The sequence below is a fragment of the Oncorhynchus tshawytscha genome, linkage group LG30 (assembly GCF_018296145.1).
Source record: "Oncorhynchus tshawytscha isolate Ot180627B linkage group LG30, Otsh_v2.0, whole genome shotgun sequence".
Taxonomy (NCBI): domain Eukaryota; kingdom Metazoa; phylum Chordata; class Actinopteri; order Salmoniformes; family Salmonidae; genus Oncorhynchus; species Oncorhynchus tshawytscha.
This window is the reverse complement of record NC_056458.1, coordinates 46,469,303-46,495,079: the sequence shown is the minus strand read 5'-3', so window position 1 is coordinate 46,495,079 and position 25,777 is coordinate 46,469,303. Positions and strand designations below refer to the sequence as shown.

General features: G+C 41.7%; 1 protein-coding gene across 1 annotated transcript; it reads right to left on the bottom strand.

The window, feature by feature from the left end:
• Positions 1 to 9,828: 9,828 nt before the first annotated feature.
• LOC112240159 (carbonic anhydrase 4-like) lies at positions 9,829 to 25,181 on the bottom strand. The gene is made up of 8 exons (XM_042309517.1): positions 25,020 to 25,181; positions 17,440 to 17,484; positions 16,802 to 16,966; positions 16,027 to 16,172; positions 15,302 to 15,394; positions 13,408 to 13,474; positions 12,193 to 12,356; positions 9,829 to 11,916 (listed from the first exon to the last, which is right to left on the bottom strand). Exons 1-8 carry the CDS (start codon positions 25,081 to 25,083, stop codon positions 11,737 to 11,739), a joined length of 924 nt encoding a protein of 307 aa, XP_042165451.1. The 5' UTR covers positions 25,084 to 25,181; the 3' UTR covers positions 9,829 to 11,736.
• Positions 25,182 to 25,777: the final 596 nt, after the last annotated feature.

Genomic DNA, 25,777 nt, shown 5'->3' with positions numbered 1-25,777 from the left:
TTCCCTAGTTACGTGATAGGCTATAACATGGGCCCAGAGATTTCCCCTCTTAAATGATAGGTAGGCTATAACACAGGTCCAGAGTTTTTCCTAGATACACAATAGGCTATAAAACGGGCCCAGAGTTTTCCCTAGTCAGGTCTGTTCAGGACAAACACCTGATGCAAACCTTATGAACCCATGTCTTGGTGATGATCTTCGTGATTTGATGAACACATTTTTAAAATGGCTTTTATTTTTATTGCTTGTTTGTGTAAGACATTAAGGCATTAGGATTCAATGACTTATACTGAGGCTTTAGGACCTCAACAAATTATACTGAGACCTTAGGACTCAATGTACTAGTTTGGCTAGATTTGTTGTAGGTGACACAGATGTTAATTTGTCTCAGTCAGGGTAGACAGACCTATATTCGGAGCAGTCAGTCAGTCACACTGTGATATTAAGTTGAAGATAAGAGAAACGGAATTATATTCCACTTCACGTTCTCCCTCTGAAGTAGTGTACACAGACTAGATGAAAACTAGGAAATAAACTCAAGGACATTGTTTGTCTGTCTACCTTCACAGTTCCATCATCCCATTGATTTGTCGTATTTGGCAATGAACTTACTTCCTTCAAAAAAATCTAAATATTACCACATTTTTCTTTCGCTGCGTTATAAAATTGTTCTGGAGGGCGAATCAAAACAGGCGTGCCTGTTTACGCTCCCCATTAGCCTTTGTTTGACTTTGTTTTCAATGAGTGTCCATTTGTACTGGGAAAACTGAGGGGTGAGAGGGAGGGTGGGCCGAAGGCAGGAAAACGGGATGGGGGGGCTGGAGATAAAGCTGAGGGGATGGGGACAGGGGATGGAGGGTATTGATGGGGGTTACACAGGCTTTTCACCCCCCCCCAGTTGTCTGAATGTAGGTTCAAGGTTAGATCTTACTGTCACTGCAGCGGCTGGAAGATATGACTTGTGTGATTGAATTTAGAAAATGGAAATTCAGAAAAGGTTCTTCCTCGCCTGAGCTCAGGTGATAGATGAATTAGATGTGTCAGAAATTACATCCAGAAATAGAAATAGGACCTAGCCGATCCTTTTAGAAGAGTATCCTTGTAGTCCTTAAGGAATAACTAAAAATATGTTTTGACTCGCCTAAATTATGGAGATGTTGCTGTGCACGGCAAGTTGGCAACAGCTAGGAAATATGAAAGAACAACACAATTTTGATGATTATCTGTATGGGATTTGACAGGAATATTCAATAAACTGGGCCATGTTCACGTAGGAATCTTTGGCTCCTTGAAGTTTACATTTTATCAACCTTCTTTTGACCCTTCAACCCTTCAAGAATTCATGCCACGGTCTGTGAAACAATGCTGTCAAATAACAATGCTGTCAAAAATAGAAAGAATTTGAACTCCTACTGCACCCACGTCCCTTTTGTGAGTGTCGGTACTCCAGATACCTTTGTTTGTGGTTAGAGAGAGCCATCTTTCACCCCTGCCTCGGCCTGCATAGCTTCCTGTTGATCTAGTTACCTCATCTGTCTCCTCCCTCAGTCTGTATTCAGGTCGCCATGACACCTCGGTGCCAGGACGATTGTTGAGTTGTGTGTCCCTGCCCAGAGTTAATTGTGTCTGTTTTTTTTTTTTCAATTTATTCAGTTATTTATTTATTCACGCTCTTCTCTGTGGATGGCCTTCCTGCTTTCCTGAGGGGCAAAGTTTCAAACGTTTATCCGGTCACAACAACTGACCTTGTGCGTCAAAATGCACACTTGATATCAAACTTATTATTTTTTATTGTAGGAAGCTATTTGAAATATCTAGCTACCTTTGACCAAGAAATAGCTGAAATAGTTTCTAAACTGCAATCTATTTTGTAAATTTTTTAATTTTGTATCTCAGACTTAGACGAATCCAGATCACTTTCCCAAAGCTAGGGCCTCTATAGCTGCATTCACACAAGCAGCCCGATTCTTATAATTTTGGTCATAAAGTAATTGTCGTCTAATAATGAGCTTGAAACTTCAGTGCGGCACAATGAGTAAATGACGGTTGGATTTGGATTACAAATATGTCAACAAATCATTCCCCCCTTTTGCCAAGCTCCACGTACAAATCGCCCCACTGCCCAGTGTGCGATGCCTGTATCACCTTTTTCAGATGAATGTGGTCAATGACGTCTGAAGCTTTGTTTTGTCAAACAACCATCTGATTGATTGGGTAGAAGACAAAAAGGCTACTCTGTGCACGTGCTACAGCGTGTGGGACGTCATCTATATTCATTTGGCTGCTCTAAACTCTTTTGACCAGCAGGTGCCACTAGTGTACATTGCATTAAATCAAAGCCTCGAGTAATGAACTTATTTTCGACACAATTCTTTGGAAAACCTCAAAGCTTCGGCCACATGTTTGGCAACTATCCGGCCAGCAACCTTCACCTCTCGGCGACAACAGCTTTCAAGGGCTCATCGTTTGAACAAACGCTGAAGATAACCCACTTCATTACTTTGGTACATTTGAATATCCAATTGTGAAACATAGTTTATGTAAACTGACATTATTTGTCAAATGTTTGTACTTCTTAGATGCAAATACAGTATAATGTCCGGGGCGTAACCTAGCCTGGTGGAACCAGGCCGATCACTGTGTTCACAACCACCATTGATAATGTAATCTCTATGTGTGCATGTCAATTAATATGGCTCTGAAAAGACCTCACCCTCCAGTCTCACCCTCCAGCCTCACCCTCCAGCCTCACCCTCCAGCCTCACCTCTTGCCTCACCCTCCAGCCTCACCTCTTGCCTGCTCACCAACGGTCCTCAATGGCGAGAACAGAATTTTAAGTTGGTTTAACCTGACCTGTTCAAACTTCAACATAGAACCTGTATTTGTGTGTCAGATATCACCTATCCTAACTGCCGTTGGTAATACAACAGTGACTGTGTGTCAGATATCACCTATCCTAACTGCCATTGGTAATACAACAGTGACTATGTGTATATGTGCTCACAGAAACATTTATGGAGCCAGGACATAAATACTGACTCGATACTGACGTCTCTGAACCGAGAAATACCTGGTACTTGGCATTAAGATTTTACTAGACACAACTTTGATTTGTATTGTCTTTAAAAATATATATTGACGGTAATAGTATCAGTCAATATATAGAGGGAGAAACCCTGTGTGTTCTGCCCCAGGATCAGGTATCAGTCAATATAAGGAGGGAGAAACCCTGTGTATTCTGCCCCAGGATCAGGTATCAGTCAATATGTAGAGGGAGAAACCCTGTGTATTCTGCCCCAGGATCAGGTATCAGTCAATATGTAGAGGGAGAAACCCTGTGTATTCTGCCCCAGGATCAGGTATCATTCAATATGTAGAGGGAGAAACCCTGTGTATTCTGCCCCAGGATCAGGTATCATTCAATATGTAGAGGGAGAAACCCTGTGTATTCTGCCCCAGGATCAGGTATCAGTCAATATGTAGAGGAGAAACCCTGTGTATTCTGCCCCAGGATCAGGTATCAGTCAATATGTAGAGGGAGAAACCCTGTGTATTCTGCCCCAGGATCAGGTATCATTCAATATGTAGAGAGAGAAACCCTGTGTATTCTGCCCCAGGATCAGGTATCAGTCAATATGTAGAGGGAGAAACCCTGTGTATTCTGCCCCAGGATCAGGTATCAGTCAATATGTAGAGAGAGAAACCCTGTGTATTCTGCCCCAGGATCAGGTATCAGTCAATATGTAGAGGGAGAAACCCTGTGTATTCTGCCCCAGCATCAGGTATCAGTCAATATGTAGAGAGAGAAACCCTGTGTATTCTGCCCCAGGATCAGGGAACTCCTGTTGTATACAGGACACCACTCAGGAAGGTATGACCACTCTGACATGTTACCATGGTAGCACCATTACCACCACACAGGAAGATATGAACACTCTGACATGTTACCATGGTAACCTAATATTTCACATCCCGTCAGAGAGGGGGAATCCAAAATGAGTCCATTCCCTACAAGAGAATCCTTACAAATATGTTGTTGAAAACTATTTCTGCAGCATGTTAAGGACTGGGCCCTTGTCTCTGAGAGTTTCAGTGTAGTATTTTGTACGGCAAGAATAGCCAATAGCACCAAGGTGCTGTGATGAACAGCATAGGTCTCCAATAGGGGCCTCTATTACTGGTCCCATGTGGTTTAAAGGGGTGTACTCACCCCTCTGTGTGTGCCAGCAGGTCTCTGATCTGCTTAAATCTTCCCTGACTTTCATGAGAGGAGAAGAAAACCTTAAATCTCCCCTGACTTTCATGAGAGGGGAAGAAAACCTTAAATCTTCCCTGACTTTCATGAGAGGGGAAGAAAACCTTAAATCTTCCCTGACTTTCATGAGAGGGGATGTCAACCTTAAATCTCCCCTGACTTTCATGAGAGGGGATGTCAACCTTAAATCTCCCCTGACTTTCATGAGAGGGGAAGTCAACCTTAAATCTCCCCTGACTTTCATGAGAGGGGAAGTCAACCTTAAATCTCCCCTGACTTTCATGAGAGGGGAAGAAAACCTTAAATCTCCCCTGACTTTCATGAGAGGGGAAGAAAACCTTAAATCTCCCCTGACTTTCATGAGAGGGGAAGAAAACCTTAAATCTCCCCTGACTTTCATGAGAGGGGAAGTCAACCTTAAATCTCCCCTGACTTTCATGAGAGGGGAAGAAAACCTTAAATCTCCCCTGACTTTCATGAGAGGGGAAGAAAACCTTTGGCCCTTTTTCGATTGCTTCCTTTAGATCCCTATCTGCATAAACACAAGGCTGTTGTATAGTAACGACTTCAACACTACTGTAGCTGCTAACAAAAGGGTTATGTTCCTCTGATGTCAACATCACACCGACTGCCTTACTCGGCAGACAGATATCAACATCACACCGACTGCCTTACTCGGCAGACAGATATCAACATCACACCGACTGCCTTACTCGGCAGACAGATATCAACATCACACCGACTGCCTTACTCGGCAGACAGATATCAACATCACACCGACTGCCTTACTCGGCAGACAGATAGTAACATCACACAGACTGCCTTACTCGGCAGACAGATAGTAACATCACACAGACTGCCTTACTCGGCAGACAGATAGTAACATCACACCGACTGCCTTACTCGGCAGACAGATAGTAACATCATCTCCAACATTATACTACCAACGGGGCCTTCAGAAAGTATTTACACCGGTTTGACTTTTCCCACATTTTGTTGTGTTACAGCCTGAATTTAAAAGTCATTAAATTTAGATTTTTTATTTGTCACTGACCTACACACAATACCCCATCATGTCAAAGTGCAATTATGTTTTTAGTCATTTTTAACAAATTCATTAAAAATGGAAAATCTGACATGCCTTGAGTCAATAAGTGTTCAACCCCTTTGTTATTGCCAAGTCTAAATCAATTCAGGAGTAAACAGGTGCTTTGCATTGTGTGCAATAATAGTGTTTTAATCCTTTTAAGAGTTATTGCTATTAGCCCGTAGAAACACAATGAAGTTTGTTTAAAAGTCTGTCCTTTCACTGAGAGATATAAGAGAGATCAAAATGAGTTTTTTTTAAACTCATATATAAACCCATAGTTTTTTGCACTAAACAACTTCCATATATACACTTCCAGGCTACCGTCATACCAAGCTACCATCATACCAAGCTACCTTCATATCTTCATGTATGGCATTGAAGCTCGTCTGGAGGTTAGTTAACACAGTGTCCAAAGAAGGGCCAGAAGTACACAGAATGGTATCGTCTGCGTAGAGGTGGATCAGAGAATCCCTAGCAGCGAGAGCAATATCATTGATGTATACAGAGAAGAGAGTCGACCCGAGAATTGAACCCTGTGGCACCCCCATAGAGACTGCCAGAGGTCCGGACAACAGGCCCTCCGATTTGACACACTGAACTCTATCAGAGAAGTAGTTGGTGAACCAGGAGAGGCAGTCATTTGAGATTAGGTAAGATAAGGGAGGTAAGGCAATAAATAGGCCATAGCGGCAAAATATTTACCATTTAGCAATTAAACACTGGAGTGACAGATGTGCAGAAGATGAATGTGCAAGTAGAGATACTGGTGAGCAAAGGAGAAAAGAAAAAAAATAACAGTATGAGGATGAGGTTGGTAGATGGGCTATTTACAGATGGGCTATGCACAGGTGCAGTGATCTGTGAGATGCTCTGACAGCTGATGCTTAAAGTTAGTGAGGGAGATATGAGACTCCAGCTTCAGTGATTTTTGCAATTCGTTCCAGTCATTGGCAGCAGGACAGGCGGCCAAAGTAGGAATTGGCTTTGGGGGTGACCAGTGAAATATACCTGCTGGAGCGCGTGCTACGGGTGAGTGCTACTATGGTGACCAGTGAGCTGAGATAAGGCGGGGCTTTACCTAGCAAAGACTTATAGATGCCCTGGAGCCAGTGGGTCTGGTGATGAATATGAAGTGAGGGCCAGCCAACGAGAGCATACAGGTCACAGTGGTGGGTAGTATATGGGGCTTTGGTGACAAAACGGACGGCACTGTGATAGACTGCATCCAATTTGCTGAGTAGAGTGTTGGAGGCTATTTTGTAAATGACATCGCCAAAGTCAAGGATCAGCAGGATATTCAGTTTTACGAGGAAATGTTTGGCAGCGTGAGTGAAGGATGCTTTTTGCAAAATAGGAAGTTGATTCTAGATTTAATTTTGGATTGGAGATGCTTAATGTGGGTCTGGAAGGAGAGTTTACAGTCTAACCAGACACCTAGGTATTTGTAGTTGTCCACATATTCTAAGTCAGAACGTCCAGAGTAGTGATGCTGGATGGGCGGGCAGGTCCGGGCAGCGATTGGTTGAAGAGCATGCATTTAGTTTTACTTGCATTTAAGAGCAGTTGGAGGCCACGGAAGGAGAGTTGTATGGCATTGAAGCTCGTCTGGAGGTTAGTTAACACAGTGTCAAAAGAAGGGCCAGAAGTACACAGAATGGTGTTGTCTGCGTAGAGGTGGATCAGAGAATCCCCAGCAGCGAGAGCAACATCATTGATATATACAGAGAAGAGAGTCGACCCGAGAATTGAACCCTGTTGTGGCACCCCCATATAGACTGCCAGAGGTCTGGACAACAGGCCCTCTGATTTGACACACTGAACTCTATCAGATAAGTAGTTGGTGAACCAGGCGAGGCAGTCATTTGAGAAACAAAGGTTGTTGAGTCTGCCAATAAGAATGTGATGATTGACAGAGTCGAAAGCCTTGGCCAGGTCGATGAATACAGCTGCACAGTGTTTTCTCTTATCGATGGCGGTTATGATATCGTTTAGGACCTTGAGCGTGGCTGAGGTGCACCCATGACCAGCTCGGAAACCAGATTCCATAGCGGAGAAGGTGCGGTGGGATTCAAAACGGTTGATGATCTGTTTGTAGTGTGCATAGTGGTGGCTACATCATGTTATGGGTATACTTGTAATCTTTAAGGATAAATGGAGCGAAGCACAGGCAAAATCCTAGAGGAAATCCTGGTTCAATCCGCTTTTCACCAGACACTGGAAGATGAGTTCACCTTTCAGCAGGACAGTAACTTAAAACACAAGGACAAATCTACACTACAGTTGGTTACCAAGAAGACAGTGAATGTTCCTGAGTGGCCAAGTAACCGTTTGGACTTAAATCTACTTGGAAATCTTTGGCAAATGGTTGTTCAGCAATGATCAACAACTATTTTACAGACCTTGAATAATTTTGACAAGAAGACTGGGAAAATATTGTACAATCCAGGTGTGGACAAGCTCTTAGAGACTTACCCAGAAAGACTCACCGCTGTAATCGCTAGCAAAGGTGCTTCTACAAAGTATTGACTCAGGGGCAGGTAGCCTAGTGGTTAGAACGTTGGACCAGTAACCGAAAGGTTACAAGATAGATTCTCCGAGCTGACAAGGTAGAAATCTGTCGTTCTGCCCCTGAACAGGCAGTTAACCCACTGTTCCTAGGCCGTCATTGAAAATAAGAATTTGTTCTTAACTGACCTGCCTAGTAAAATAAAAGAGACAAGGTAATGAGTTAAAGTTTTATTTTAATTGAAAATAAGAATTTGTTCTTAATAAATAAAAAGGTAAAATAAAAAATGAATACTTACTACTAAATTAGATGTTTAAAAAAAAAATGTATGTATAAAACATGTTTTCAGCTTCATTATGAGGTTTTGTGTGTAGATGGATGAGATATTTTTATTTAATTTAATCCATTTTGAATTCAGGCTGTAACACAACAAACTGTGGAATAAGTCAAGGTGTGCGAATATTTGCTGAAGGCCCTGTACATCATTGGCCAAAACTACCAGATTACAAATTACAGCACATATTGTATCAAGGGATTGTTTGCACATCTATTAAAATGACAGTTACTGTACATTACCACATTACGCATTCACAGCTTCTGTAGTCTGCTGTTGTGTTGATTAACTGACTGGACTTTTGGGTAGGCTACATACAAACAAAATAACTGCTCTCAGTGCCAGAGAATGGCACAGGATAATACCAAAGTTACCAGTTATTCTCAACTGAGTCCAAACAAGATCTGTGTAAATGTGTATCAAGGAGTTCATTTTAAACACAGTTATTTTGGTGACTGACAACCTTTACAGAGAGTTTTTTCCCCCCAATCCCCATTGGGCACAACATGGCCAATCACACAAACAAGACCTGTATCTGAGGGGCACATGTGAGAGGGGTGGGGGGGGTCACATTGAGATTGAGGATGCCTCTGGTTTCTCTCTGCCTTGGAAGAATGGAACTCTTTGTCCTCTGGACCACGACGACAGGTCTATTTGGAGTTAGTGAAGATACTGCACATGGGGATGTTTGTGATCTGTCGACAGGGGGTTTTGGACTAGAACCTCCGTGCTCCTACATCTGTATTGCTTGCTGTTTAGGGGTTTTCAGGCTGGGATTTCTGTACAGCACTGATGTAAATAAATACATTTGATTGATTGATAGAATGGTAAAGATGAGAGGAAAGAGGAGGATCATGGGATAGAAGTTTAATAGTGCTTTTAATAGCCCTATCCGACATTCAGCATCCCTCCACCTCCCAATCCCTCATCTACCTCTTTAAGTGAAGAGAAAGTAGTGAGGACTAACAATAAATAAAGTACTGTCAGTGTCTATGGGGATCAAAACAAGATGTATGGTCACTCTGGAAGGAGCTTTCTGTCACGTTGAGGCTTTTATTTCCTAAACGACGAGAAAGGCGGGGGGGCGGGGGTGTGAATGAGTTTACCGGACACCTGCCTATATGTCTGTCCGGGAACCCCCCCACCCACCCCCACAGACTGAGAATGAATGTTTTTGAATCTACAGTACAGGAAGCTGTTCCAAGCCTTGTAGATTAGGGTGTCTACTGTCTAGAGTGCCGTAAGATTGCCCTGTCTCCGAGCGTGGTATGCGCGTGCATTTTGTGTGTATCCAGAACAAAATATCCAGAACAAGTCAATTAGAAAAGGATTAGAGATCCATCAGACCGTCGGACCGACCAACTAGACCAGGAGGCTAACAGGAAACTGAGAAGTCTATCCAATCCACAGAGGTTTGAACCTCAAGATAAAGAGAGCCAGGGAGAGACAGAACACTTGATCTTAGATTAGCACCTTCAGGGTACACCGGGGGGGGCAGTACAGTAAGTCAGAAGCACAGACAGAAACCTGTGTTTGTAATTGAATTCAAAGAGCACACACACTTATTTCTCATGCCAATCTGACATACCTGTAGAAGCATTGATTGCCCAATGAACCAGATAGACCAACTCATTAAAAAAAGTCAGGCATGTCAGTGGTTTATTCAATCGGAACACCATTCTCCATATCGCGTATAACATTTTCAAACATTTACAACAAACTCAAACGTTCAATACTTCTGAACATTTCAAGACATATTTTGAATTGGTCAGAAACCACTTGCTTAATGTAATCCATTTCCCTTTTTGGGGGGGGGATTGGTTTTCTTTCTGAAATATATATATATATATATAGTTGTTTATTTATTGAACTTTTATTTAACCAGGAAAAGCCCATTGAGACCCAGAGTCTCTTTTTTCAAGGGAGACTTGGCCAAGGCATAAACAATCATTATATATAAACTTTTAAACACCAAGCTGTATATAAATAACATCAACAGTATGTCCTTATATATATATATATATATATCAATACACATACAGTACACAAATACGTGTCCACATTACACAGTATATAAATGTAATATAACATTGGTGCGCTATGAAACAAACGGAACATGTATATAATTAATATTCCTAGTTCAATCTGTACATCAGTCTTGTCTTGATCATATTGGAGTAAATAATTCACAGTAGGTAACATTCAGTGCATTCAAGACCCTGTAATATAAGCCGTGAACACAAGTCACATGTTCTCAAAAGGGACAGTTTAATTGGCCGAGCTGGTGGAGAAGTATACAGTTTCTGAAGTGGCTTAGGTAGAAAGTGTGCACAGTCTCTATGGTTCTCTTGCTCTGTTACAGCATGAGAGAGAGAGAGAGAGAGAGAGAGAGAGAGACAACATGCAGATCCATGCTAAACATTTGGATATGGATAATTGGTCATAAAACTATAATGACATTTGGTCAAATAAGTATCAATCAATCTGTCAATCAAGCAATCAATTCATCTATCTGTCTATTTATCAATCAATTAGTTGGTTATTTTAAATATTCGCTGTGTCCACTCCCTATTTCAGCTTCTAGTCTTCTTCTGTGTGTTCAGAATCGCCGATGTCAAACGCCTCATGACCTATTGTCAGAGCAGTTTTGGAGGGAGCCGGAAAGCTCATCACTCCAACTCCGCATCATCATCTTCCTCCACCTCCTCTTCCTCCTGGTGGAACTCATGTGTGACTAGGGGGGTTGGGAGTCGGGACAGGGACAGTCCAGCCTCTAAACACTTTAACACTCACTATGGTGTGTTGTGTTCCTCATGGGTCAGCCTGTGTCTTTTAGTTACCCCTGGGCCCCTGGGTGAGTGATTCACGTGTTGCTATGGGGACCTCCGTCCTCCTTACCCCTTAGATAATGTTGCCCCGGGGCCCGTGGTGGGTGGCAATAGAATGCTCACCTAATCGGTGACGGTGGTTGTGATAACGGGAGTTCATGGACTTGGCAATGCAGAGGGAAAGATCAGGCCATGGCATTTCTCTCCTCGGTTTTAATCTGGAGACTGGAAAGTATTTATGACTGCTAGCTATTAATAGCGACTAGCCACCATCCACACGTTCCATTCAAGAACATGATCACTTGCCAGTCCAGTGCCAATCAGGTCATGGATGTATAGGCCTCTATGTTTAGCCTATAGCAGCAGCCCGACCACCTGAACACAGAGTAGAGGGTCCTCACATTTTGTATTGTAACTTTAGACTGAGGACTCTAAATTGACCTGACATTGAACAGGGAGGGATGTTGAACTTATGAACTGCAGAACTCGTGAACTCGAGAGCTCTAATACTAAAGTTTGAGAAGGAATTAATCCCTATAGGTCATTGTAAAGGGGTCTGGGGCATGTTGGTTTTCAGGCTGAGAGTTTTCAAAGGTTAGGGCATGGATGTTGGTTGATTGATGCTGTACTTTTAGTTTAGTTCGTTTATTTGGCGGGTTGGTTCTGAGAACTCATGGTGTTCATGCTGGTGGTGGTGGTGGTGCGGCTCGCTCGGCCTTCCTCTAGTTGGGCTGTGACAGTCCCATCGCCATGGCGACGGAAGCCACGAGGAGCGCGGCGCCAGCCAGTGCCACTGCGCCTCCAGACCGATACACTACGCGGCGGTTCAGGGGCTGCACCGGCCGGAAAGTATTCACCATGTCCTTGCCGTCCTTAAACTGGAGATCTGAAAACTTACGCAGCTGGAAGACAGAACCAACAGGCAGACACACAAAGGTCACGGAGGTCACGGAGCTGATACTAACAGTAACAATGAGTAGCATCATATCGAACGAACGGTGTATCTACTGGTAGGGTTTGTTCAACTACTCAAATAACTGCTCTATAACTGTTCTGAATGCTACGGTTCTCCACCGCACAACTGTTCTGAATGCTACGGTTCTCCACCACACAACGGTTCTGCTTTCAGAGTGTTTCCTAATGTACCAACAAGACATTGGGTTAAACGGCTGTTCTACCTGGTTTTTGCTGAGAGGAATGGGCTTCTCAAACACGGTCCAGACCACGGACTCAGTGCAGTTGGGGGTGGTGAGGGAGCCTTTGTAACGGTAGTAGTTGGTCAGGTTCTGCTGGGGAGGAATCAGCTGCTCCAGAGACACAGCACTCAGAGTGGCTTGAGCATCTGCAACAGCACAGCATTACAATCAGAAACCTTGAGCCCTGAAACAAATGGAGACAAATTGTATCTGCTACACAGAACTTATATTAATCTTAGCACAACATTGGTGTTGGTACATGCCAACAGGACAAGACATGGGATGAATATAGAGCATTGAAACAAATTGTATCTGCGATGCACACGTTACATACAAAAGGGTACATTAATCTTGGCATGAACTCATGAAAATATTTGGCATCTGGAGGCAGATAGGACAAGACACAGAGAAAAGCATTGAAGACATTAGTGAAGACATCAAATCTCCTCAGTCTCTCTCGTTGCATGTCATTTAAATGAAACGGTAAGGATGAACAGTATCTGTTATACAGGAGCAGAACAGAACACATCGTGTACATTATCACATGTATGTACAAAGATGTGAGATTGTTTTCAGCTTCGTAAATCTAATTTATGATACATGCCATATCTTTAGCAAGATGGATCTGAATAACCCATACATCAGTTATGAAATGTACTCACCAGTAGTCCTGATGCTCTGGAGAGATCTAACATCAGTTATGAAATGTACTCACCAGTAGTCCTGATGCTCTGGAGAGATCTAACATCAGTTATGAGATGTACTCACCAGTAGTCCTGATGCTCTGGAGAGATCTAACATCAGTTATGAAATGTACTCACCAGTAGTCCTGATGCTCTGGAGAGATCTAACATCAGTTATGAAATGTACTCACCAGTTGTCCTGATGCTCTGGAGAGATCTAACATCAGTTATGAAATGTACTCACCAGTTGTCCTGATGCTCTGGAGAGATCTAACATTAGGCTATAAAATATAATCACCAGTCGATCTGATGCTCTGGAGAGATCTAACATTAGGGTATAAAATATACTCACGAGTCGTCCTGATGCTCTGGAGAGATCTAACATTAGGGTATAAAATATACTCACCAGTCGTCTTGATGCTCTGGAGAGATCTAACATTAGGCTATAAAATATAATCACCAGTCGTCCTGATGCTCTGGAGAGATCTAACATTAGGGTATAAAATATACTCACGAGTCGTCTTGATGCTCTGGAGAGCTTTTACAATGGGGTCATATTTTCGGTTTTCACTGAGAGATTCCTGACAAATGGTACAAAAATAAGAATCATGACTCAAGCATACAGTGCCTTCAGAGAGTATTCACACCCCTTGACCTTATCCACACTTTTCTGTGTTACAGCCTGAATTTAAAAACGGATTTACATTTAGATGTTGTGTCACTGGCCTATGCATAATACCCCATAATGTCAAAGTGGAATTCAGTTTTTCGATTTCATTTCATTAATAATACATTTTAAAAAACAACAAGCTGGAAGGTCTTGAGTCAATAAGTGTTCAACCCCTTTGTTATGACTAAGCCTAAATAAGTTCAGGAGTAAACATTTTCTTAACAAGTCACATTATAAGTTGCATGGACTCACTCTGTGTGCAATAATGGTGTTTAACATGATTTATTTTAAGGACTACCTCATCTCTGTACCCCAACACATACAATTATCTGTAAGGTCCCTCAGTCGAGCAGTGAATTTCAAACACAGATTGAACCACAAAGACCAGAGAGGTTTCCAATGCCTTGCAAAGAAGGGCACCAATTGGTAGATGGGTAAAAAAATACATATAAAAAAAGCAGACATTGAATATCCCTTTGAGCATGGTGAAGTTATTCATTACATTTAGGATGGTGTATCAATACACCCAGTAACGAGAAGATACAGGTGTCCTTCCTAACTTCCTTCCTAACTCAGTTGCCAGAGAGGAAGGAAATCGCTCAGGGATTTCACCATGAGGCCAATGGTGACTTTAGAATAGTTAGAGTTTAATGGTTGTGATAGGAGAAAATTGAGGATGGATCAACAACATTGTAGTTAGTATTGAGAAGTAACCTAATTAACAGAGTGAAAATAGGGAAGCCTGTACAGAATACAAATACTCCAAAACATGCATCCTGTTTGGAACAAGGCACTAAAAAGTAATACTGTAAAAAATGTGCCAAAGCAATTCACTTCTTGTCCTGAAGACAAAGTGTTATGTTTGTGTCAAATGCAATACAGCACATTATGGAGTACCATTCTCCATATTTCAAGTATAGCGGAGGCTGCATCATGTTAAGGGTATGCTTGTAATCGTTAAGGACTGGGGAGTTTTGCAGGATAAAAAAGTTATGGAATAAAGTTAAGCACAGGCAAAACCCTATCCAAAACCTATGGCAAGACCTGAAAATGCTTGTCTAGCAATGATCAACAACCAAATTGACAGAGCTTGAAGAATCTTGAAAAGAATAATGGGCAAATGTTGAACAATCCAGGTGTGGAAAGCTCTTAGAGACTCACCCAGACAGACTCACAGCTGTAATTGCTGCCAAAGGTGCTTCTACAAAGTATTGATTCAGGGGTGTAAATATTTATGTAAGTTAGATATTTATGTATTTAATTTACAATAAATTTGCTAACTTTTCTAAAAAATATGATTTCACTTTGTCATTATGGGTTATTGTGTGTAGATGGGTGAGAAAAGCAACAACAATGTAATCCATTTTGAATTCAGGCTGTAACACAACAAAATGTAGAATACGTCAAGGGGTGTGAATACTTTCTGAATGCACTCTATCTATCTATCTATCTATCTATCTATCTATCTATCTATCTATCTATCTATCTATCTATCTATCTATCTATCTATCTATCTATCTATCTATCTATCTATCTATCTATCTATCTATCTAGTATATATATACACGCATAAATAAACGGCAATATATAAACACACAGTATATCACATACAAGACAAATTGCACGGGGCTATGATGTCATTTCATTTAGAAGTGTTGCCACGGATACATGCATTCAGAAGTCAAAGACTGACCGGCTACGGCAGAGACCATTCAAACATATTGAAATGTTAATTAACCTCGTAGAAAAATCCCAGGACTGCAACTCCGGATGGATCTTTCAAGGCATCTCCCAAGTTGGAGTGCTGCTGTTTCATGTGAACAATATGCAGCTGTAGAAAAGTAAATAGAAAGTCCGTATCATTACTATCAGACTTCGTAGCATTTAAAAAATAAATAAAACTTTCCTCTGAACTCCGTTTCAGCTCATTTTAAATTGGACTGTGATCCTCTGTTATGGATGTGACAAAAAATATATAAAAAGTGTGTTTCGTGTGTGTCAAATTCAAAATGAAACTTTATTGGTCACACACACACACACACACACACACACACACACACACACACACACACACACACACACACACACACACACACACACACACACACACACACACACACACACACACACACACACACACACAGCAGTTATTATTGATAGTGATGCGAAATGCTTGTGCTTTCGACAGTGCAGTACTATCTAACAAGTAATCTAACAATTCCACTACAACGACCTAATACACACAAATCTAAGTAAAGGAATGGAATAAGAATATATACATATAAATACATGGATGAGCAATGACAGAGCGGCACAGGCAAGATGCAATAGATGGTATAAAACACAGTATATTGCATCTTGCCTATGCCGCTCAGTGTGTGTGTGTGTGTGTGTGCGTGCGTGCGAGTGTGTGTGTGCGTGCGTGCGTGTGCGTCAGACAGTAGCTGTCCTACATAACATTACCTCCATGGAGTACTGCTCTCCGTCGATGGTGTGTTCTGACCCTGGTCCTCCGTTCTTGCCCCAGTGCAGGTGGAACTGCACTGCCTTATAGGGCGTCTCCAGGTCTCCACCAATCACATAGGCATCGTGAGGCACGTTCACCTGCACTGGAGGGGATAACACAGTGTAAATTACATTAACAAAAATATATAGATGTTATATAGATCTTTCTAGATGTTTGTTGCTAGGAAACGACATGCTTCTGGAGGTGAAGTGGTGGGTTATTGGGATCAACAACAACATGTTTTGTCTTTAAATGTAAACAATTTAAATAAATAAAAGCATCTTTACATAATTTAGATCAAGTTCAGGTAGGCATGAGGAAAGACTGTTCAGGGACCTTAATGAAACACACCAGTGTCCATTGAAAGACTGTTCAGGGACCTTAATGAAACATACCAGAGTGTCCATTGTTTTTGATCAGGCCTTAATGAAACATACCAGTGTCCATTGTTTTTGATCAGGCCTTAATGAAACATACCAGTGTCCATTGAAAGACTGTTCAGGGACCTTAATGAAACATACCAGAGTGTCCATTGTTTTTGATCAGGCCTTAATGAAACATACCAGTGTCCATTGTTTTTGATCAGGCCTTAATGAAACATACCAGTGTCCATTGAAAGACTGTTCAGGGCCTTAATGAAACATACCAGAGTGTCCATTGTTTTTGATCAGGCCTTAATGAAACATACCACTGTCCATTGAAAGACTGTTCAGGGACCTTAATGAAACATACCAGAGTGTCCATTGTTTTTGATCGTGCCTTGGAAGGAATCCTGGTACTGTTTAAACTGGAAGGGTGTGAGGCGTTTGTCTGGTACGGTCTTCCTGTGGACGATGTTGATGGGGGATTGGTTATCGCCTGCACAGACTCTGTTAACATGATCCCACTTCTCAGGTCCTGTAGAACAGTGAGGATAAAAAGACAGCAAGATGCACAACAGGAATGTTCTGGTGTATTATATCTGTCTGAGTACAACTGTTTTGAGGAGTGGGTAGGTGTTTAATTGGGAGGGAGGGGAGGGGAGGGGGAGGGGAGGGGAGGGAGGGAGGGAGGGAGGGCATAAACAGGAGGGAGGGAAGAGGGAGAGCTGGAAGGGAGGGAGGGAAGGAGGGAGGGGAGATCAAGAGCTGGGAGGGAGGGAGGGAGGGAGGGAGTGGGGAGGGAGGAGGGAGGGAGGGAGGGAGGGAGGGAGGGAGGGAGTGAGGGAGGGAGGGAGGGAGGGGAGAGGAGACCTGGGAGGGAGGGAAGGAGGGAAGGAGGGGTTTGGACAGATGGACAGGTTTGGACAGGTGGACAGGTTTGGACAGATGGATCAGGTTTGGACAGATTTAACATGACATTTCTTGTTCATCACTGTGTTTCAAACTCACCATTACAAGGGGTGTCACAGGTATGTTGGGACTGGTAGCACCAATCTGAAATATGACAAATATCAGTAAACCATATACATGATCAGAATATTTAGAGCATAAAAAACAGCATCTAAACCACACAATCTGTTGTTGTTTCCCTGTAATATAATGTCAAAGTCAGAATCAAACATCAATCACTTCAAAGCAAATATCCTTCTGTGAAAACAGTGGTGAGGAATGACCTTGATGTGAATAAATGTTCCTAAAATAAACTATGTGAGTTGTTGCCACAGATCGAATCTGTGAAGATCTGAAACCAATGGAGAGTATTTCAGGGAGGAGAGTAGAAGGGGAGGGGCTAGGGTCTGATGTCATCATCGGCCCCATACATTCTAATCCTACGGCTGCCCCATACATTCTAAAGCTACGGCCCCATACATTCTAATGCTACGGCCCCATACATTCTAATGCTACGGCCCCATACATTCTAATGCTACGGCCCCATACATTCTAATGCTACGGCCCCATACATTCTAATGCTACGGCCCCATACATTCTAATGCTACGGCCCCATACATTCTAATGCTACGGCCCCATACATTCTAATGCTACGGCCCCATACATTCTAATGCTACGGCCCCATACATTCTAATGCTACGGCCCCATACATTCTAATGCTACGGCCCCATACATTCTAATGCTACGGCCCCATACATTCTAATGCTACGGCCCCATACATTCTAATTCTACGGCCCCATACATTCTAATTCTATGGCCCCATACATTCTAATGCTATGGCCCCATACATTCTAATGCTATGGCCCCATACATTCTAATGCTATGGCCCCATACATTCTAATGCTATGGCCCCATACATTCTAATCCTACGGCCCCCATACATTTTAAATCTATGGCCCCATACATTCTAATGCTACGGTCCCATACATTCTAATTCTATGGCCCCATACATTCTAATGCTATGGCCCCATACATTCTAATGCTACGTCGGCCCCATACATTCTAATGCTATTGCCCCATACATTCTAATGCTATGGCCCCATACATTCTAATGCTATGGCCCCATACATTCTAATGCTACGGCGGCCCCATACATTCTAATACTACGGCCCCATACACTCCATTTATACATCTCTTTCTGGACGGAGGCAGTTTCCACCTGAGTAAAGAATGTTTATACCCTCATCATATTGTTAACCCTCACAGCAGTTAACAACATTCTGTACTGCAGTCTATTTTGAGAACTAAGGGGAGGGAGGAGGATGGATGTTACAAACAGCAGTTATTCTGGAGAATGACCAGAAACCGCATCCGCAAGATTTCAAAGATATTTATCAAATCTGCCCATTATCAATAGTTAGTTTATTTTCGCTTTTCCGCAAACAATGAATTGTTCAAGTTTTGCTTAAAGTCAACTGTTATTACCGGTTATACAAATGCCCCTAATACACAGGAATTGTGTTTTCTATTGTTCAAGTACACAAAGGCACACTAACAAGTTTACGCGCTATCAGAATATATACAAAAAATAATTATTATTATTTAACATCAAAGGACAACTTCTCACGCATGTTTTGAAAGTTTATTAATATTTCACAATGGGACTGGCTCTTGCTCTGAGACAAATATCTACTGCTGTCTCGCAGATCGAATATTTATGGGAAATACAAAAATGGAATATACAGTGTTATTAGTACTGGAATGGAAGAGTTTCTCCTCCGGGAGCTGGAGGAAGTGCTGGTTCCTGGTTTCTTTCTTTGCCACCATTGGTTGGTAAGCCCATTTCCTTCTGTACTGGTGTGATCATGGCTATCATTTTTTTTTAAAAGCACAAATAAACTCTGCAGGGGGTCTAGACTTGGAAGGTCACAGAGTGTACCCATATGGTGCCATTATTAATATATTGTTTTCAATAAATAAATAACCGTCAAGCTGATCAAAGAAAAGAGCCAGCACCAGACAGGGAAGAAGAAATAAGTAGCAGGAGCACTTTGGGTACTCCTAAACAACCACATATGCTCTGGTATGAGAATAGTACTAAAACATGAAAAATTATAACCACAAATAGGTGCTAAGTGGCATAAAAATTGTTGGTTTGCAAAATGCAAAATTGCAAAATGTCTACAATTGCAGAAAACTTGCTTTAAATTTGCTTGACATTTTCTTTACACACCGTGGCAAAATGTGTAGAATTGAAAATCAACTTTGCATTTTAAGACTATTTTCTTGCAATTCTACACATTTTACAATTGCGTGCAAACAAAATGCTGTAATTTTATAACACATAACACACTTTATAACACTCAGACAATTCTACTCATTTTGCCATGAGGCAGAGAAATATTTATTTTCTTCAGTTTTACAGCTAATTTCCTGGATTTCTATCCATTTTGCCATGGGGTGGAGATATATTTTTGCCGTTTTAAAGCTAATTTGTTGCAATTCTACACATTTTGCCATGACTTATGCCATGTTAATATGATGTCTGAGTGAGAATGACTAACACAATCAATAGAGGCCCCATGGAGGTCAGGGCCCTGGGCACTTATCCTGTGAGCCCGGGCAGTATTCGGCCATTCGGCCAAATCCAGATAGCTAGCTAGACTAACTAGGCTACCTACCAATCTAAACATTGTTAGCTGACTAGGCTAACTACCAATCTAAACATTGTTAGCCGACTAGGCTAACTACCGATCTAAACATTGTTAGCTGACTAGGCTAAATACCAATCTAAACATTGTTAGCTGACTAGGCTAACTACCAATCTAAACATTGTTAGCTGACTAGGCTAACTACCGATCTAAACATTTTTAGCCGACTAGGCTAAATACCGATCTAAACATTGTTAGCTGACTAGGCTAAATACCAATCTAAACATTGTTAGCTGACTAGGCTAACTACCAATCTAAACATTGTTAGCTGACTAGGCTAACTACCGATCTAAACATTTTTAGCCGACTAGGCTAAATACCGATCTAAACATTGTTAGCTGACTAGGCTAACTACCGATCTAAACATTGTTAGCTGACTAGGCTAACTACCAATCTAAATTTTTTTAGCTGACATGGCTAATTGATTGACTGTTAGTGACTGACGTAACAATAGATAAACTTCTAAATTGCACCTGGTGTATTGTATTACTCTTACTCTCAATAGTAAGTTCAAACCCTGACTGAGTTCCTAAGATAGTTGCCAGGGGCCCTAAGCGACCGCTTATGTCACGTATGCCTGGAGTCGGACCAGGGTTTGCAAGTTGAAAAGCCTTTCAATGTGTGGGCTAAGTCATAATTAAAATACACTAACGCCTATCGGCTAATGCCTTCATTGGCCAAGTAGCCTCCCTTCTACCCTGGCCTACATAATCCTTACCCCAACTTCCACCTGTAGAATTAGTTCTAGGAGTTAAACTTCCTCGATGTCTTCATGTCCGTTACCAAGTGCACTAGCAGCACCATCAGAACCGTTATCTTTTCACTATTGTCCAACAAAAATATATAAATATGCTGTAAACCATGCAAGAGTGGAATAGTGCATTTTAAATGGCATTTGTAAACCATGCAAGAGTGGAATAGTGTGTTTTAAATGGCATTTGACAACTGATTATCTCAGAGGAATAGGTATGGTGTGTATTAAGTTTTTTAATAAACGCATTTTTAAAACTTACACAGTCCTTAATGTCAATCAATTATCCCACAAACAAAGCCTGCTTCTGTTAAATTGGCATCTAAATCAGATTTCCGTGTTCACAAATCCTGTGTGACCAATAGCTGATCTGCTGATAGGCAGCCCTCGACTGTGCTTTGATCTTTATACCAATGCAGGGCAAAGTAACATTGAACAATGGGTTCTCAAATGGCTTTGAGCTGAGTGCACACTCCCAGGGGAGCGAGGTTTTTGAGCAGCTGAGAAATAGGAAACTGTCAAAGAGAAACAAAAGGCAACGAAAGAAAAATAAATAAGTCTGTCTGCACATTTGCAAACATCATTAGGATATTAGGACGTGTTAAACAAAGACAGCGAGAGAGAGAGAGAGAGATCTGAGATGTGTCATGGTGTTCTCTATGCCGTACACAACCCCTCTCCACACATATCACGGTCTGTAGGCCTATAGGTTGTATAGGGAACTTACTCTAGACTAGATATAGACTTAATTACACAACCTGGTCTCAGAGCATTTCGTATTATTCTGTACGTAAATCTGCCACACTCCATTTTGTATGATATTTTATGTATGGTATGTATCACCCATTTCATACAGTATGTTACAAATTACAATCGTATTATATGTTACAAATTACAATTCGTATTATATATTACGGATTTGTAAATCATACAATATGTTACAAATTTACAAAACGTATGATATGTTATGAAATCTAGCTAGGTGGGGTAGGTTAGCTAACATTATCTAACAGGCTAATATTAGCTGGGCTAGGGTTTGGGGTTAAGGTTAGAATTAAGTTTACAGTATGTGTTAGGTTAAAGGGTTAGGGTAAGGCTAAGAGGGTTAAGGCTAGGGGAAGGGTTAGCTAAGAGGGTTAAGGCTAGGGGAAGGGTTAGCTAAGAGGGTTAAGGCTAGGGGAAGGGTTAGCTAAGAGGGTTAAGGCTAGGGGAGGGTTAGCTAAGAGGGTTAAGGCTAGGGCAAGGGTTAGCTAAGAGGGTTAAGGCTAGGGAAAGGGTTAGCTAAGAGGGTTAAGGCTAGGGCAAGGGTTAGCTAAGAGGGTTAAGGCTAGGGAAGGGTTAGCTAAGAGGGTTAAGGCTAGGGCAAGGGTTAGCTAAGAGGGTTAAGGCTAGGGAAGGGTTAGCTAAGAGGGTTAAGGCTAAGGCAAGGGTTAGCTAAGAGGGTTAAGGCTAGGGAAAGGGTTAGCTAAGAGGGTTAAGGCTAGGGCAAGGGTTAGCTAAGAGGGTTAAGGCTAGGGCAAGGGTTAGCTAAGAGGGTTAAGGCTAGGGCAAGGGTTCGCTAAGAGGGTTAAGGCTAGGGCAAGGGTTAGCCTCTTAGCTAACCCTTCCCCTAGAGGGTTAAGGCTAGGGCAAGGGTTAGCTAAGAGGGTTAAGGCTAGGGGAAGGGTTAGCTAAGAGTGTTAAGGCTAGGGGAAGGGATAGCTAAGAGGGTTAAGGCTAGCGGAAGGGTTAGCTAAGAGGGTTAAGGCTAGGGCAAGGGTTAGCTAAGAGGGTTAAGGCTAGGGCAAGGGTTAGCTAAGAGGGTTAAGGCTAGGGCAAGGGTTAGCTAGGAGGGTTAAGGCTAGGGGAAGGGTTAGCTAACATGCTAAGTAGTGGCAAAGTAGCTAAAAGGTAGTAAGTAGTTGAAAAGTTGACAACTATCTAAACTGATAACGTTGTTTGTGATGAGATTCAAACTCGCAACCTTTGGGTTACTAGGTGTTTGCGTTATACACCCACCCAACCACCCTACATATCGTACTAATTTCAACATCTCGGTTTTACATGTACTATGTTACGTTTAGTCTCTGAGACCAGGCTGAATTACAAGGGGATATGAAAGAACCATAATAATAAAATAGTTACAGATGATATATGGGAAATGGGTCTACGGTGATATCCAAGTGGTTGGCATGAGGTCAGGGTGTCGTTTGGGATGCAAAGAGAACAACTCCCCTATTATTTTTTTATTTAACCTTTATTTAACTAGGCAAGTCAGTTATGAACAAATTCTTATTTACAATGACGGCCTACAGCGGCCAAACCCTGACGACGCTGGGCCAATTGTGCGCCGCCCTATGGGACTCCCATTCACGGTTGGTTGTGATACAGCCTGGATTCGAACCAGGGTGTCTGTAATGACGTCTCTAGCACTGAGATGCAGCTGCGCCACTCTTGATCCCCAAAGAGCAGGGGTGACATCAGACAGTGCACATGTGTTTAAACCGACCAGTTCAACCATCTGCATTTGCCCACTTGAGAAAATATGTTTTATACAATGTGATGCAGCTAGGAATTGGTCAATTGGCATATGGTGATTTTTTTGTGTGGATTCAAATAGTGAAGCTCAAGGTCAAAGGCATCTTCTTATCAGATACAAAAGCAACGTAGCATGATGTTATCATTTACTTGTGTGGCTGATATCTTCATCCAAATAGTATGGAATCAAATTTCGTTCTCAGTGGGGACAGCACGATGTTCTCGACATCCGCAGAGCAGGCAGTCTAATGCAGCCTATAGCTCGTGAGCGCGTTACCCATTTCAGGACTGGGGAAAGCCAACAGATAATGTATTTTTGTTAATTAAACCGTTAGATCTACCTGTATGAGATCTGAGTTCTCGTGTGTTTTTCCCCGAAAACGTTTGTAGATTGACCGTTTATCCGCAGTTTGTTGTCGGAGCTCATGCTGCTTCTCGTTGCGATAAGCACGCAAGTCTCTCTCATTGGCTCGTGCTGAACTCCGTATTGGGTGCAGGTGCACGTGGAAGAATGAATGGGGATTGCTTGATATAACAGAGCTGTTTTCAAAATCCGATTCTGAAAACGATATGATGGGCTTCTCTGTTCGTTTGCTTTTAATAGTTGACCAACATAATCTACCGGTCATCATGTTAACACCTAAAAGCCGACACCTTTGGCACATTGATTTGTTGACAGACAGAGACACTTGAGTTTCACTGTATGTCTTTGAACTTACTGTGCCACAGTGCTTTCATGGTAAGGGGTTGGAGATCTGTGGATCTGCCTGCCAGCATTGCGTGGGAAATCTCTATGATGCACGTGTCAGGTGATGAATAGCATTTACGCGCGCGTTTGGGGTGATGATATGCGGTGCGGGACGGAGCAGCTCGTTCATGTTTGAGGCTAGTTGTGATCATAAGGTAGTAAGTACCCTAATACGTTTTTTAAAAATGATATCAAGTTATCCTGAGAAGTCTTTTCAATTTCATAGATGCTCAAATATAACATTGGATGATATCTGAGAGGCGGCTTGCTGACACGGGATTTTTAAAAGCCAAACAGGACCTTTCCTAATGAAAGGTAAATTCAACTTCAAAGAATTTACACCAAAAATATAACAGCTAAAAACTGACTTCAACCAGTTGTTTTTAACGTGTTATTGGTCTACTTGAAAGCTGATCAAATACGATATAAATATATTTGTTACCGTTTAATAAAATAATAATTTAAAAAATGTAAACCCTCAATTACAACATCAACAATGTAAATGGAAAACAATGATCAGGTGTATCACGAATAAATAGGCTACTCATAGGATGACCAGAGGATGTAATGTGATCTCACTAAGCTGATGTAATCTTTGACATGCAGCCAGGACAATATTAATTTACCTCAAAGCTTTGAATGGTAGGAAATTAGTACGTTGTCGCCTGTTTACTTACATTGGATACGTTTGGCTACAAATTATTTTTTTTACATATATATTTATAGACCTAGTATATCTTTTTTTTTTACTATACACTAAGTAAATTCCTACTTATCAATATATTTTTTTGTTTCCCCTTATTTATGAAAAATAGATTCACAAATATGTTTTTTTGAACGAATGTAATAGTTTATACAGATAATACACCTTTCCTTCCAAGTTCAGAATACAATTCATTAAAAATCGACTCACCTGCACCGGTGCAGATTTTTAAAAAGAATGCCAGAAAAATAGATAGGATAAGATGTTGCTGCATTTTGGAGAGCGTCTCTGTCAGGTTCGAGCGGCGCAGGGCAACACAATGAGTTATTTATTTTTCAATGTGATCGCATTCTTCTTCCAAGAGGGTCTTATACTTATCTATCATCCTACTCAACAGGAAAGAAACAGCCCACCCCTGGCCCCTCCCCTTTTGGATATTACTTCTATTGAACCATCCCCAACCGATAACATCTTTTCTAATCAAACAATTGTATACGAGAGGGCGTGTTAAACGACTGCCACTAAACGAACACCATGCAGGTAGAGATATCTGATAATATAAAGTGACAACTGACCACCTCTGATTTACTTAAAGCAGCATATCAAACCATACAACTTTATTGTATGGTAGGGGTATAGGGGAATGTCTTGAGGATGGGAACCCAGCAGCTCTCCAGTTATCAGCCCCTTTTCCAGCGCCCGGCCCCAGGAATCGAACCAGACACTTTTCAGCTACAGAGCCAACTCTTTAACCTCTGGGCTACCTACCACCCCAAATATATATATACAGTGGGGCAAAACAGTATTTAGTCAGCCACCAATGGGGCAAGTTCTCCCACTTAAAAAGATGAGAGAGGCCTGTAATTTTCATCATAGGTACACTTCAACTATGACAGACAAAATGAGAAAAAAAAATCCAGAAAATCACATTGTAGGATTTTTAATGAATTTATTTGCAAATTATGGTG